Source organism: Mytilus californianus, unplaced genomic scaffold, assembly GCF_021869535.1.
Source record: "Mytilus californianus isolate M0D057914Y unplaced genomic scaffold, xbMytCali1.0.p SCAF_4, whole genome shotgun sequence".
Taxonomy (NCBI): domain Eukaryota; kingdom Metazoa; phylum Mollusca; class Bivalvia; order Mytilida; family Mytilidae; genus Mytilus; species Mytilus californianus.
The window spans coordinates 7,411,910-7,426,849 of NW_026262690.1; the positions used below are offsets into that span (position 1 = coordinate 7,411,910).

Below are 14,940 nucleotides of genomic sequence, written 5' to 3' on the forward strand. Positions count from 1 at the left end.
ATAATGTGCAAAACACATACCGTATTTTCAGCTATAAAAAGCCCCGACATGACAAAATGTCAAATAATCAAACAAAAAAATCAACGTCATGATATACGACAGACTGCAACCAACGAGAACTTCTGAATAACAGCCTCCTAAGGTCTTGTTTGAAATTCCTGGAGTAATATCTGACTGCTGTTGCTTGCCTTGCTTTGCTTGCAATTAATTTCAAACATGTTCATGTTTCTCATCTACATTAGTCAAGGGTGGAGAGGAGGTGACTGGATCGTAACCCTTTCTAGCGAAGTTGCATGTTTCTCAAGAAGCTTTCATTGCATTCTTTTTTTAAAGGAGGGGGTCCTTATGCAAGCTGGCTTGTCAAATTACATCAAAGCCGTTGCACATAGTGGTGCTTGCATGATGGGCACCGACTACGGATACAGCACAGCTACATTTTGAATAATCATACACTTTAATCTGTAACCTCAGCTAAATACCGTGGTATCACGGTACAGTCTTATCTCAAATGGGACAAACATAGATGACATAAAATCCAAAGGTAACAAATCTAAACGCAATCTAAATACAACAAACCCACATATAAAAACCCAGGCATATGAGATATATATCAAATCACATTATTATAAGATAAGATATTCCAATTAAAGGGTCCACGAAGAGCAAAGGAATTTATTACAATGATTTTAATAATTGACACAATAATTTTGATAATCATATATAAATACATGTATGAATATAATCATCTCGATCAATTCTAAGATCTGAAACCAATGCAGGACCCGGCAGAGCCATTATAGCATATAAGTAAAAGCATAACAGTTATATATAATATTAACAGGTAAATATTCTTGATGGGTTACATATAAACATATCTGTACTATATTGATAGTTTTCTGAGTTCAAAACATTTATTAATATAAATTGCAATAATTTTCAATATCTCTAGGTTTTCTTGATTAAAAAGCCAATTAAACTTGGCACTTGTGTTTAACATTTCGAAATTTTTACAACTTATCAAAATTTTATCATATAACTCTTTTTTCAAGAGATTATAAAGGGGACATTGATATATAAAATGTATATATGAACCTTTTAAATTTGAGTCTGAAATCTTATCTTATATCTTATCGTATTCAAAAACTTTACATTTCCAAACCGACTAGACCCGACAACTATATTCATATCGACTGGTTTCTAATAGTCTACAAACCTTTGTGGCTTATAGGGCGCTTAATGAATTCACAACTAGTTACCAGTTGAAGCAGAAATGTAAATAGCGAAAAACGATGATCTCGTTTGGCAAAAGGTTAATTAATTCAAACTTGCTCCAATATGATCAGCAAAACTTAAGCAATATCTCATATTCATCTTTTAGTGGCCAATATAACGAGTGATCAACTTTTGAAACCTTTATTTAATCTGAGACATAATTTGTATTCGTTTATAAGGTTGGCCAGAAATTCGTGTGTCAACCGACTCTTTACGGATTTCCCATATAGCCGCAGAAGGAATAATGACCGTGTTTACCCCAACAAAATATCTCTATGTACCCACAAGCCTGCACACCTGGAAAAGTTAATCGGCATAGCAAGACATAGTTAAATGAATTTCGAATGAGGTTTTTGTCTTGGAAAATTAAAAACTTTACTTGATTTTGATAAGAATTTTTTCGTTCATACACTCATGATACAGACGGTGCCAAAATAAAGAAAGATGTTTGAGAATTTCCCCTCATGTAATAATTGTAGTGAACTGTATTGTTTGCCATAAGCTTGAAATCTACTGAGTGAATGTTACCAAGTGAATCTCAGTTTGCTTTTTTATATTACCATCTTCTGCAGGGTACAACGATTTCCAGAGAACTCCCAAAAACTCATATGACATGTATTAACCTGAGAACTGAAAGATATTAACTGAAAACTCTATTTTATATGGTGTAATACTGCTTTTATTGATAATTATGACTATAAATTCGAGATATTTGTCATTTTTGTCTCACCTGCGACGAAAGTCGCAGTATGCGAAACATAGGTATTACTATTTGTATATAGATGTAAACTATTTGTATAAAGCTTTATATTTCAGAAGGTAGAAAACCTGGATGCTTCATACCTTGTATGCAGATACCTTATGTTACGAAGTTCCTGTCTGTCATATGCCCATTGTCCTTGACCTAATTTTCTGTTTTTCAATTACCATAAGCAATGGGTCAACTATATTTGGTGTATGGAATATTCAATAATTGTAAGGTGTACATGTCTGTGTGACAGTTTTTATCTGACCTTTACCTCATTGTCATGGATCTTTGAGAATGTTAAGTTTATGTGATACTTGTAGTAAAACCTTTATCTTTAAGACTTTCAACATTAAATCAATGGTCAGTAAAACAGGCGAGACATTTCAGCGTGTGCACTCTTTGTTACTTAATGAAAGTACAATTTAACTTCAGGAATTCGATTTGTGTGTCTTGTGTGCAATTTACTTGTATAACTATATGGTGGACAAAATAACTCAAAAGTTATATGATTATTATCTCTATGTTTTAAATTTTAAACAATAAAGTTATTTATTTCAATTAGGAAAATTTAAAACTACAAAGGTACCCTGCACAAGGCACAGGCATACCTTAAGCAGTCCGCGATCAAGTTTGAATAATTACGTCTGCCAGATCCTAATGAGAACTTGCATAAAAGACACACAAATTGAATTTAAATTGAAGTTAAATTATACTTTTATTGAGTAAAAATGACATATATCTTAAAATTTTAGACTTTATTATTTTTAAAAGCAGTATTACTTCATATACGGTAAAGTTTCCAGGTACATTGTAATATCTATCGGTTCTCGGGTTCATATTGAGTTTTTTAGAGCTCTCAGGAAATCGTTGTATCGTCTTCATAATCCTGGAATTTATTTATTTTCTGAAACAAATTAAAACTTAAACTTTGTAAAATGCATTTAAATTTTTTTATTTAAACATAATTAGTTTGTATAATTAAACAAAAAATAACCTGTACATGTATATAATTTGATTAAATGAAATAAAAAAACAGTACACAATTAATCATGGTCAGTCAGCTGATGGTTTTGTATTAAATGATCTACATGTATCTTGATAATCAATGGTAACAGATCAGTAGATATTTGTAACAACACTTGGAATAATAAAATGTAAACTTCATATAATCTATAAATCAGTTGAAGGCCTCACTGTGACTTTGAGATGAAGAATAGCAATAAAAGTGCTGTTCCTTTGCTTTTTGTGTTTTTAGCTGTGCAATAAGACTGATTTTGTGTCATGGATGGGATGGATCCGATGGATACCCCACACCTTTCTTTTCTATTATCTTAAGTTTTAAAGTCAGATCATTGCAATTTAATATATTGTAATAAATTTTAGATTTTATATAGATTCTTTCTATTTGTTTTCATATTGGTGCTTTTGTATTTATATTTTGTCTTAATTCAGGTGTCAAAATAATACTGATATTTCATTTTTAATTAGGCTTGCTACAACTTATTTACAAAATGCAAACAATTACACTTATACTGTTTGAACAAAAAGTGTCAAAAATTGACACACAAAAAGTTGATTACTACTATTTTGGTGAAAACGCTGTTATTCCCCTACACCAAAAAGCCTAATTTACAGTATTCATTTAATGTTTAACTTTATAAAAGAAGCACTTACCTTACAAATTTTTAAGCAGCCTCTTGTTCAAAAATAACTCTTTAGAGGGCTATTTAATTAATAAAAAATTTTGATAACAGCAGAAAAACCTTCAGGATACATCATATTGACCTTGAACAGGCAACATTATATATATTTTTATTTTTTTTTTTTTTTTTTTCCAAATTAAAGGGCCCATTAAGAGCATAACATTAATAACAGCATGACATAGACATTACAGAGTGATTAAAGAAACATAAAATAATAGTTCAAATGCATGAGGAAAGGGTCAGTGGTCAAGGGGAGATAATTTTGCTATCTATTAGAGTATTTAACTAATTTTCTGATTTTCTAAGTTGCAGGCCTTTATCAAGGTATGCACATAAAATAAATAAGAAACTGCTATCTTCATTACTCATGATCCATGTAAAAAGATCTATTCTGTTTGAATTAACTAAACTGGGGTATTTTTTGATATAATCAGTCATATCTCTTCTGAGGTTATTGTAAAGAGGGCATTCCAGAAGAAAGTGCATTTCATTTTCAATAGAATTTGAATTACAATATAAACATATCCTCTCATGTCGAGGTAATATTTCATATTTACCACATACATTGATAAAACATTCATGTCTGCCAGTTTCTATTCTTAAACAGTGATTACTGAGCCTGTATTTTGTTAACAAATGTTTTTGGGGGTGCTTTAAATCTAAATAATTTTCATAGTCAAATGACCTCTTGAATGAAAAATAAGTGTCCAATTTGCCTTGATTCTGTAAATAAAAATCTTGCATTTTCTTCCAATCATTTTGAAAATTTAATTTGAGCTGTTTTTTCAGTAAATTTTTAAATTTAATTTTGCCTAAATTTTTACATATATTTAGGTCAATACCCAATTTTTCGCTGTAGAAAATGATATTAGAGAGCCATGAATTATTGGAGTTAGTTTGAGCTTTACTCTCAATCATTTTTAACTCAGCATAAGCACTTTTCAATAAATCAGATGGGGAATTCTCTAGTCTATGCCAATACATAAACATATGTGTTAGCAAATTTATATAAAGAGGATATCTACCCAGTTCAGACAGGACTGCTACGTTAGTGCACATCTTTGTAACACCAATAATATACGCACATGTGTGATGAAATCACATGTTTCCATAAAAAAACAACAGCAATCACATACATACATGACATTATCACATTAACATATCAAGATAGTTAAAATCTTGAAATGGCAAATGCCAAATTTGACAGAAAGAAGCCATTTTCCATTTAAAATTATTAGGAAAATATACTTACCTGTTATCGCAGGTGATATTTTTTGCAATATGATAAATGTTTGTATAGTATACAAATATTACATCTAAATAAGAGGCCATTATAATGGTCTCATTGATAGACAAGTGTCCATACTATACATTTTGTATGTATATCTTGCTGAAAATTTACTGGAATATAGTAAAATTTATATATTTATTAATTTTGTCATACACATAAATTTCAAAATGTATTAATATGCAGAAAAATGTTGATCTGATGGAAGGCATCAGGGGTGACTTCAGAAAAATTCTCTCTTAGCAAAAGTAATTTTATGTACGAACAAGATTTTTTTACCGTAATCGATGAAAAGATATATTCTTAAGTCTATTGTTGTTGACTCATCATGAACAGCTATTCCACTGTTTAAGATAAGAAATCTTTTGGAGTTACCTTTAAGTAAAACTAGGATTATTCAATACGATTTGTAGTTTCAAGTTTGATTATCGCTGTCAAATTTTGTGGTTAATTTTTTCAATTCAACTTTTCATATTAGATTACGCATTGTTGTGTTTTAAACAGATAGATAGTTGTTTGCTTAACCTCCAGTGGCAAATATTTCATAAATATTCAGGAAGATGTTTTAAACAGACACCAAGTATAAAATTAAATTTTTTTTCAAACTTTTCCTTTAAAATCTCATTTTTTTCTTATCTCATATATTGTGTATAACAGATTTGACTCACGCAGAGCTCTTTGTCTCATTTTCTACTAATTTCATATTGTGTACACACTTTTTTCCATAAGGTCTTAAGGAGTTGCTTTCTATATTGATTGACTATTTTGTTATGCATGTTTTATTATTTTCAGATTGTATACAAAATATACATACTATAGGATAGTGTATAAGTGAGTGTTTTACACATAAATACACATAGTATTACACAGCAACAAGCATTTCATCTTTAATTCAAAGTAAAAACAATTTTATATGATGATCATTTGGGGCAGTTTTATACTGTTTAAATAAGCTTTATATATTTGCCAAAAACTAAACATGTATACATGGAGGATGCCATTTGACCACAGTTGGAATCCTTATGTGTTGAAGAATGGAATCCCTATTTGAATATTAATAATGATAGACGTAAACAGGATTGTTCAATGAAATATGATTTCAAAGTTAAACATATGAATATGGGTCACAAATTTAGATATTTTAATAGAATTCTAAACCTTTAGTTATCAGTGAATAAACAAATGGATATGATTTACCTATTGAGATTTGTTAATGGGACGAAATAAAGAGCAATAAAACAAAATAAGAAATAACTTTTAATTGTGATAATAGCTTATCGGTATATATCTTTTGTGTCCCCCACAAAATGCATTGGGAGGGACATACAAATACAGGGAGTTTGTCTGTCTGGTCTTGTAAATACTCTCAAGTGTACAATTCATGCCTGATTTTTATGAAATTTTTCTCATAGGTTTATATCAGCAATGTCTTGGACAATTTTGTAAATCAGTGCTGATCAACTATTTTGAAAGAGTTATGTCCCTTGGAAATATAATTTCTACAGAAAATTGCTGTGTACATGTAAATGCCTTCATGTGTACAATTCTTGCCAGATATATATGAAATTAATTTCAAAGGTTAACATCAGCAATCATGGATAATTTCGAAAATCATTGCTAATCAACAATGTTTAAAAGATTTATGGCCCTTGGAAATGCTAATCATTGCTAATTATATAGAAAATTTTGTTGTAAGTGCTTTTAAGCCTACAATTCTTGTAGGATTGTTGAGGAAATTTATATTGAAAATTTATATCAGCATTGTCTGAAACAAGTTCGAAATTCAGTGCTGATTAATTATTTTTACAGGAGTTATGTTCCATAGAATTGTAAATTCTACAGAAAAATTTAATTGTAAGTGCTTTCAAGTGTACAATTCTTGCTAGATATTTATAAATATGATATCAAAGGTTTATATCATCAATGTCTTAGACAAGTTTCAAAATCAGTTCCAAACAATCATTTAAAAAAAAATTATGCCCCTTTGAAATATTAATTATATAGAAATTATATTGTAAGCACTCTTAGACCTACATTTCTTGTAGGAATCCTACATGTGATTCTTCCAGCTGGTGTCAAAATCCACATACTTTTAAGCCCTGTTCTGTCCCTCACTTTAATAATTCAATTCCAAGGGTTGTTATAAAATTTATATCAAATGTTTTATATCAGCAATGTCTTGTTAAAGGTAAAAAAACAGTGATGATCTATTATTTTTACAGGAGTTATGTCTCTTTGAACTGTAATTTGTATTGAACATTGCATTGTAAGCACCCCAAAACCTACATTTCTTGTTGAATTTTGTGAAGTTCATATAAAAGGCTTATATCAGCAAGGTATTGGAAGAGTGCTGACCAACTATTTTTACAGCCAATACAGGAGTTATGCCCCCGGAAACAAATGTATGAAAAATAACATTGTTATCGATCTCGTGTACATTTTTTGCACGGTGGCACGTCTGTGTATACCTTCATATAGGAAGAGACCTTTAATGATTTTACAACATATTTATAAAAAGTTTAAAAGAATCTTCTCATGTTCAGTGTTTTATAACTTAGTACAGATGCCTGACAGGTGGAGAAGGGCTGATGTATAAAGGTATGAAATAAAACATGGAGGAAATTAAATGTTAAGAAACCAATAGGACACATATCTGACAAAGCAATATTTTAGGGGAAAAAATTGGAGAAACAGCTGTTTGAAACATATAGATAACTTCTCTTAAAGTCTCATCCCAGGCCAATTCAGGTTGTTACATTCCCCTCCAGGGCAAGTAATTGTAATGTTTTATATAATTTTCTGATTTTTGATTTCCCCCCACACACCTTTTCCTGGATCTGCCACCTGGCCACTGCCACCTGGCCACTGCCACTGCTTTTCCCTATGATTCTGAGTATGAACCCTGATATATACATGATATGTATCAACTTCTGAAATGAATGGTCTTTACTTTGATAATGATGAAAAATTCTCTCTTCTAGAAAAAAAAATATATACATGTACATGTTAACATAGTTATAAATTGGGGTTTGGGGGCATGATCACATTTTTTAAATACCAATTTGACAAGATATTGATTTTGATGTAAGAAATGCTTGTTGTGATATATTTTTCTATATATTTATATATTTTTCTGACGCATGCTTAATCACAATCAGTACCATTTAGTACTCAATTTTATTTTGATTTTGACAAATGATTCTCACTCTTTAATAGCAACAGAAAACATAAATTGACATTTTTTAGAAAAAAAACTAAAATGGTATTGGTTTTAAATAGAATAACAGCTAAAGTTATGTTTTTGATTTGATATGTAGAGTTCTTAAGATATTTAGTTTTGCTTGATTTTATGTTCAGATTTTAGATGTTAATTACCTAATTGAATATCCATATATATTTATTTTTGGATATAATTCCCCTGCCATTTTAATTTCAGCTCAACAAAGCTGAGGGTCTAATGGAGTATCATTAGTCACCTTAGTTTGCATATCCATAGCCATTTATCAGAAACCTATTAACATATGCATACAGTCATATAATTCAGTATACATTTGCATCTTGCATTTTGGAACTCAACCAAATGCTATAAGAAATATATACTTTACAGCTAATTTGATTTTTTTTAAATTCACATCGTTTTGACTCTTGTGAATAATTGTTTTATTGGCAATCATACCATATTTCTGTATTCCTATTTTTATAAAGTTTTAAAACTTCATTACCTAAAAGATGTGTCTAGGGGAGTACCGGTAGGTTTTGTTTATTAAAAAGATGGTCACTCTTATTTTTTTAGCTTCAATGAGTTAAATTTTGTTTTATACTTTTGAGTTCTTTTTTCCCCAAGACTGTTTAAAAAACCACCTGCAAAAAGTAGGAAGTCTGACCTATATTGTATGCTTCGTTTATTCTGTATTAAGGTTAATGTCCAAGTTCTATTAAAGTATATATGTACATCACATTTTATTCTTTTTCACTTTGATAATTATATCATTTATGAATATTTTATACAGTTTATCAAGCCAATTTTAGACAAGTGAATTTCATAATGGTATATAACCTGCTTGTATGTCAAGTTTTATCAAACATTTATCATACATGATTAATATTCTTATTTAGCTTTTGATGTAGCCAGAGATATATAAAAATGTCTCTGATGTAAGCTTGCATCTTTTTCAAATACTTTTTTCTAAAGCCTTATATAACCAAAGACAGTATAACAATGGTATTAAACTGTATGCATTGCAAATGGTACAGATTTTCTATCAGTTACATATAAATATATGTATCAATGTTAAGTTGAAAAAAATCATTTATTGCAAGTTTTCCAAAATATGCATAGTCTATAATTTTAAAAAAGAAAATGTTTTTTTCTGTCTATGATTAAGTTGTAATTAAACAAATATTGTTGTCACGGTTATACTGCATGTTGTCATGGTTATACTGCATGTTGCCACATTACCTGATAACACTGGTAAAATCTGTAACCAGAGTGGAGTGGTTGTCTTTTGGTTTTTAAGCTTGCCTGTCCCAAAGGGCCAAGTATTCTTTTTTTTTCATCACTTATCGTCCTTCGTCTTTGTCATCGTCCCTTAACTTTTACAAAAGTCGGAATTATTGTTGGTGTATTCAGGTTTAAAGATGTGTCCTATGACCCTGCCTGCCAACCAACAAGGCTGACAGGGCTTAAAATGAGGGGGTGGACAGGGTTAAGGGAACATGGGAATGAGGGGGCGGAAAGCAGGAGGGGAGGGGGAGTAAAAATTAGGATATTCTGGATTTTTTTTTTAATAGGAGTAAAAGGGAGAGGAAAGCAGGAGTTGGGGGTAGGGAAGTGGGAATCAGGGACCCCCTGTCCACCCCCTCTAAAATAGAACATAGGAACATAGGGGTAAAATGCAAGTTTTGTCTATTATATTGAGAAACTGCTATAAATATAGAAAATTTGAGAGGGGCAGATATGTTTAGAATGTTGAGATCTACCCACTGTCGATTAACTGTCAGATAACTTATAGCTATAGCCCTTGAATGGCAAATTTTACCAATTTTTTTCTTCTTTATTTTTTCACATTATCTTGAAAACCATAATAGAGTTAAACTTTAAAGATAAAAAATGTTCAGCAAGACAATACCTACAAATAAGTCTAATGGCCGAAATCATCAGTTGACTCCTTATGAGAGTTATAGCACTTTAATGTCAATGTTAACCATTTTATTTTATGTTTTGCCTATTATCTTGAAAACTATAAGATAGACACTATAAATAGCAAAAATGATCAGCAAGAGGAGATCTACAAATGTGTCAAATTTTGAGGAAATTATTAGTAGACATTTAATAAGAGTTATTGCCCTTAAATGGAGAAGTTTTTTTTTAACCCTTTTTTTGTGTTTTTGCCAAAAACTAAAGAAGATAGGGAGAAACTGTAAACAGAAAAAAATATCAGCATTACAGGATCAACAAACAAAGGGATTTTTGTCAGGAATTATATTCTAGTTTACAATGTTGGAGAGTGTCCTTTGTTGAAAATACACATAGACCTAGGTGAGCTACACCGGCTCTTTAGAGCCTCTAGTTTTAATTGGTGTAGTTGCTGTGTCATTTAGGTATACTCTACATCTCATTTCGTTCATACAGAACAGTAACTTGTATTTGTGGAAAACATGCTAATTGCTTTACTTAATTAGCCAACAGATACTTATTGTCAATACATTTACTGAGACTTTATTTCAGCGAAAATTATTTTTTTTGCTTACTCAAAGAGGAGTCTGGATTAGATAATTTTATTCAAACTTGCTGTGTTAGTGAGTATTTGTATAACATGGATGCTTATCTAATTCATATACCAACCTCAAAATAAAATTTTTGTTGACATTATATTTTGAACAGCATTTTATGTCAAGTTTGTCAAATATTTTTTTTCTTTGTTTTACAGAAAAAGAATAAAAGAATGGACAATATTGTGTGGTTTGTTGATAGGAATAGGACTTCTCCTTATGTACAGTATGAGAACCCCTACAACAAGTACTGGAACCACAGTTCAAGTAGCAAGTTTGAGGAAAAATGAAGGAGCTGCTACTGTTACCTTCTGGGGAAGAACAGGGAACCATATGTTTGAATATTCCACATTAATAGGCATTGCTAAGCGTAATAATGTAACTCCAGTGTTAGTTGAAGGTACAGGTTTATGGGATTGTTTTGATTTACCTATAAAAATGGGTAAAAAGTCTGACTTTGAAGATAGTAGAATATTGACAGAATACAGACCGGGTTATTATACTCCAAGAGTTACTAAACTGGATCCTAAAGAAAAATCCTATATACAGGGATATCTACAGTCTTTTAAATACTTTGAAGATGTAAAATCTGAATTATTACATAAACATTTTATATTTAAACCTCAGTACGCAAATAAAGCAAAAGAATTCATAGCAGATGTACGTAAAAAACTCAACAAAGAGCGGGCAGTGACTATTGGAGTGCATGTAAGACGAGGTGACCTAGTGAGACAAAATAGAAAAGGGTATGCTATACCACAGATTCCTTACTTTTATAGGGCTATGAACTACTTCAGGAGAAAGTACAATGATGTCCTATTTATCATATGTACAAATGATTATCATTGGAGCATGGATAATTTAGATGATGGACCAGACATATATTATTCCCCATATTACTCTGCCAGTTTGAATGGTTATTTAGATCTCGCCATTTTGGGCAGTATGGATCACATGATCATGTCAGCTGGATCATTTTCATGGTGGGCAGGCTACCTTACTGGTGGCACTGTAATCTATTTCCATGGTTACCCAAGAGAAAACACAGTCATGGGAAACACCACAAACAAACCAGATTATTATCCGCCTAACTGGGTACCATTATAAACATTCCTTCTGAAGAAAAATCTTGCCTGTAAGTTTGTGCCATTCTTGTTGAACTATACCTGTAGTACTTGTATTGGTGGATGAGAGAACACAGGATAAACAATCTACAACATTAAAGGTTGTAACATACAACATTTTAGAGATATACACTTCAGATTCATCTATATAAAACATGACACACAGCAAATGATCACTAAGAGCTTAACAGTAAAAAAAGGAACCAGAAGAAAAGTAGAAACTATTTTAACTTTATTTACATCATGTATGTATGGTACAATGTATCTGTTTTGGCTTGATTAATTAATATTATGTTAATCGTATATACAAATGATTATCATTGGAGCATGGAGATTAATTTAGGGGAAGAGTTACTCTAAGCTCATCTGCCCATACAGTTAATATTTTTGCATTATAAATTAAAGACAAATGTCCAGGCCCATATACGGGTTATTTTGAAGGCATGATGTAGGGGGGAGGGTGTATTTAGAGTCTTGATGCTCTGACTTTAATAGTACAAGTTCAATCTGAATCTCTACTTCAATAGTCTTTAATTGTATTTATTTGTTAGCATGTTTTGGCCATTATCTTGAAAATTATTAAAGTGACAGAGAAACTATGCAGCAAAAATTTAAGCAACAGAACTGAAATTGTTGATTGACTAATTAGAGGAGTTCATTAATAATTTGTTTATTTTTTTTATCAATAAATGAATTTTGGTGTTTTTTGCAATTATCTTGAAAACTATAAAAGATAAAGAATAAGTGTTTATACATGTATATAATAAAATAAATACTCAGGAAATCAAGATCTACAAATAAATCATTTAACAGAAATAGAGGATTGACTCCTTACAGGAGTAGCTTTAAAATGGCAATTTTCCCGAATTTTTTGCCTTTTAAGCTTTTTTCTTGAAAAGTATAATATAGAGAAAATACTTTTTACAAAAAGTGATCAGAAAAATAAGATCTACAAATAAGTCAACAAAAATGAAATTGGCAAGTGAGGAGAGCTATTGCTGATTTATTGCCTATTTTGACTGTTATCTTGAAAATCATATTTGATTCAGAGAAATTGTAAAACAGAAAAAAACGATTAGCAAGACAAGAACTACAATGAATCCCAAGTGATTTTAAATGTTGACTGAGTAGACCTGTGTCACACCTGATCACAATAACTTGGTGTGTAAAAGATGGCTACGATTCATGCTAATGATTTTAATGTCACATATTTTTACCAGGTGAGCAATTAAGGCACCTGGGAACCTCTAGTTTTAAAAAAATTCTGCCAACAATTTCACATTTACATGTAAATTGAGCAGAGCAAATGAAATAAAACTTAAAATGGTGCTACTATTGGTATGTATATACTTTCATAATATTGTACTTGTATTATTTTTACTTTTAATATTGATATCATAGAAAGAAAATAATTTTGTTATTAAATGTTTTTATTTTATTTTTTCAAACCTAAAATTTGTGCACTTGTTTTTATTCTCTGGTTAAACTATTGTTATGATTATTTTTGTTTTGTTCAAATTCACCAAAGCATTTGAAATTGAAAAAGTGTAAAACAAATTTAATTTTGTCATTGACTTTGATGATTGTGGTTCAAGGTTCAATTGAATAGTAGAAATTAGAATCCAATGATTTTGTGTTCTTTTTAACAAAAGAGAAGTATTTGTGTTTATTTGTTTACATTCTGAATTTTATTATGAACTTTTCAGAAAAAGTAACTCTTGTATAATAAAGGTTTTTCCGTCAATAATCCTTCTGAAGAAAGAATGTCATACTTTCATGAACACTTAAGATTATACTAGTAGTCTTCATCTTGTAAAGTTCAGATGCACAGCGTTGATTTCATTTTGCTTTTTCACCAATTTCACCAAGGATGTAACTCATTGACATTCATTAGTTATAAACTATGGAATGAATTCAGTTTATAAATGGGTTACTCTTGAATTTAAAGATAAGAATTCATATTTACACTCTTGTGTTCGGCCATGCTTATTTTAAATTTTATCTAAAACTAAGGGCCATATTGAAGTCACATTCAACCTACTCCTTTGATCAAGGTAGGAAACAGTAAAATGAACCTTCATATTTTCAGTTGTAATGGTTAATGTGATGTAGTAAATAAATTGTTTTTTGTGTCACATTGTCTTAAATCCTTATCAAACTTATATTATCAGGACATCCATTGGCCATCATATCATATTATATGCACAGTACTTGCCAAAATTGATAATGTTTCTTATTGGTCTGCTAACATGAATCTCTTTGACTCTTATTCTAAGTTTGTTTGACTGCAACATGGTGCTCGGCTATACTCAGATTAATGTATGTATATTAGTTTTTTAAGTTGATTTTAGTATTTGTTCAGGATGAATCATGATTTAATTTTTTTATGATAAAATCATGATCATTATCAAAGTTATGAATGTGTATTAAAGTGTAGCTAAATTATTATATATGTGTGTTGTTAATAGTGATACATGTTTTACAATGTCTACAATGCCTTCACCATGGCATATGTCATTGTCCATAAAATTTCTATATTTCCATTATCTTTTCTGAAAACACATATCTAGTGTCAAGCAACTTTGAAGGAATGATGCATGAAGATCAACCTAATTGTGTTCTAATCAAATGCCAAAGGCAATATTTGGTTCTGATCAGCCATTTTTATAGGACCGCAAAAATTAAAAATGGTTTGGTCGTATATTGGTATCACATTGTCGTCAGCGTCGTCCGAAAACAGATGGTTTCCGGATAATAACTTTAGTATAAGAAAATAGAAATCAATAAAATTTTAACACAAGGTTTATAACCACAAAAGGAAGATTGGGATTGATTTTGGGGGTTATGGTTCCAAAGGTTTAGGAATTAGGGGCCAAAAAAGGGGCCCAAATAAGCATTTTTGCAGTTTCCAGACAATAACTTGTGTTTAAGTGTATGAATCTTTCTGAAATTATACCACAAGTTTCCATACATCAAAGGGATGGTTATGGGGGGTTATGGCTCAAACCATTTAGCAATTAGAGGCAAAAAAGG

General features: G+C 30.6%; 1 protein-coding gene across 2 annotated transcripts; it reads left to right on the forward strand.

Annotated features, from left to right (window-relative positions):
• Window positions 1-1,256: 1,256 nt before the first annotated feature.
• Window positions 1,257-14,357, forward strand: LOC127737387 (galactoside alpha-(1,2)-fucosyltransferase 2-like). Of its 2 annotated transcripts, XM_052248009.1 has the most exons (3): window positions 1,265-1,309; window positions 5,804-5,842; window positions 10,942-14,357. In XM_052248009.1, exons 1-3 carry the CDS (start codon window positions 1,290-1,292, stop codon window positions 11,888-11,890), a joined length of 1,008 nt encoding a protein of 335 aa, XP_052103969.1. In that variant the 5' UTR covers window positions 1,265-1,289; the 3' UTR covers window positions 11,891-14,357. The 2 variants fall into 2 exon arrangements, with proteins under 2 accessions (XP_052103970.1, XP_052103969.1); XM_052248010.1 differs by lacking the exon at window positions 5,804-5,842 and having other exon boundaries at window positions 1,257-1,309.
• The last annotated feature ends 583 nt before the right edge of the window (window positions 14,358-14,940 follow it).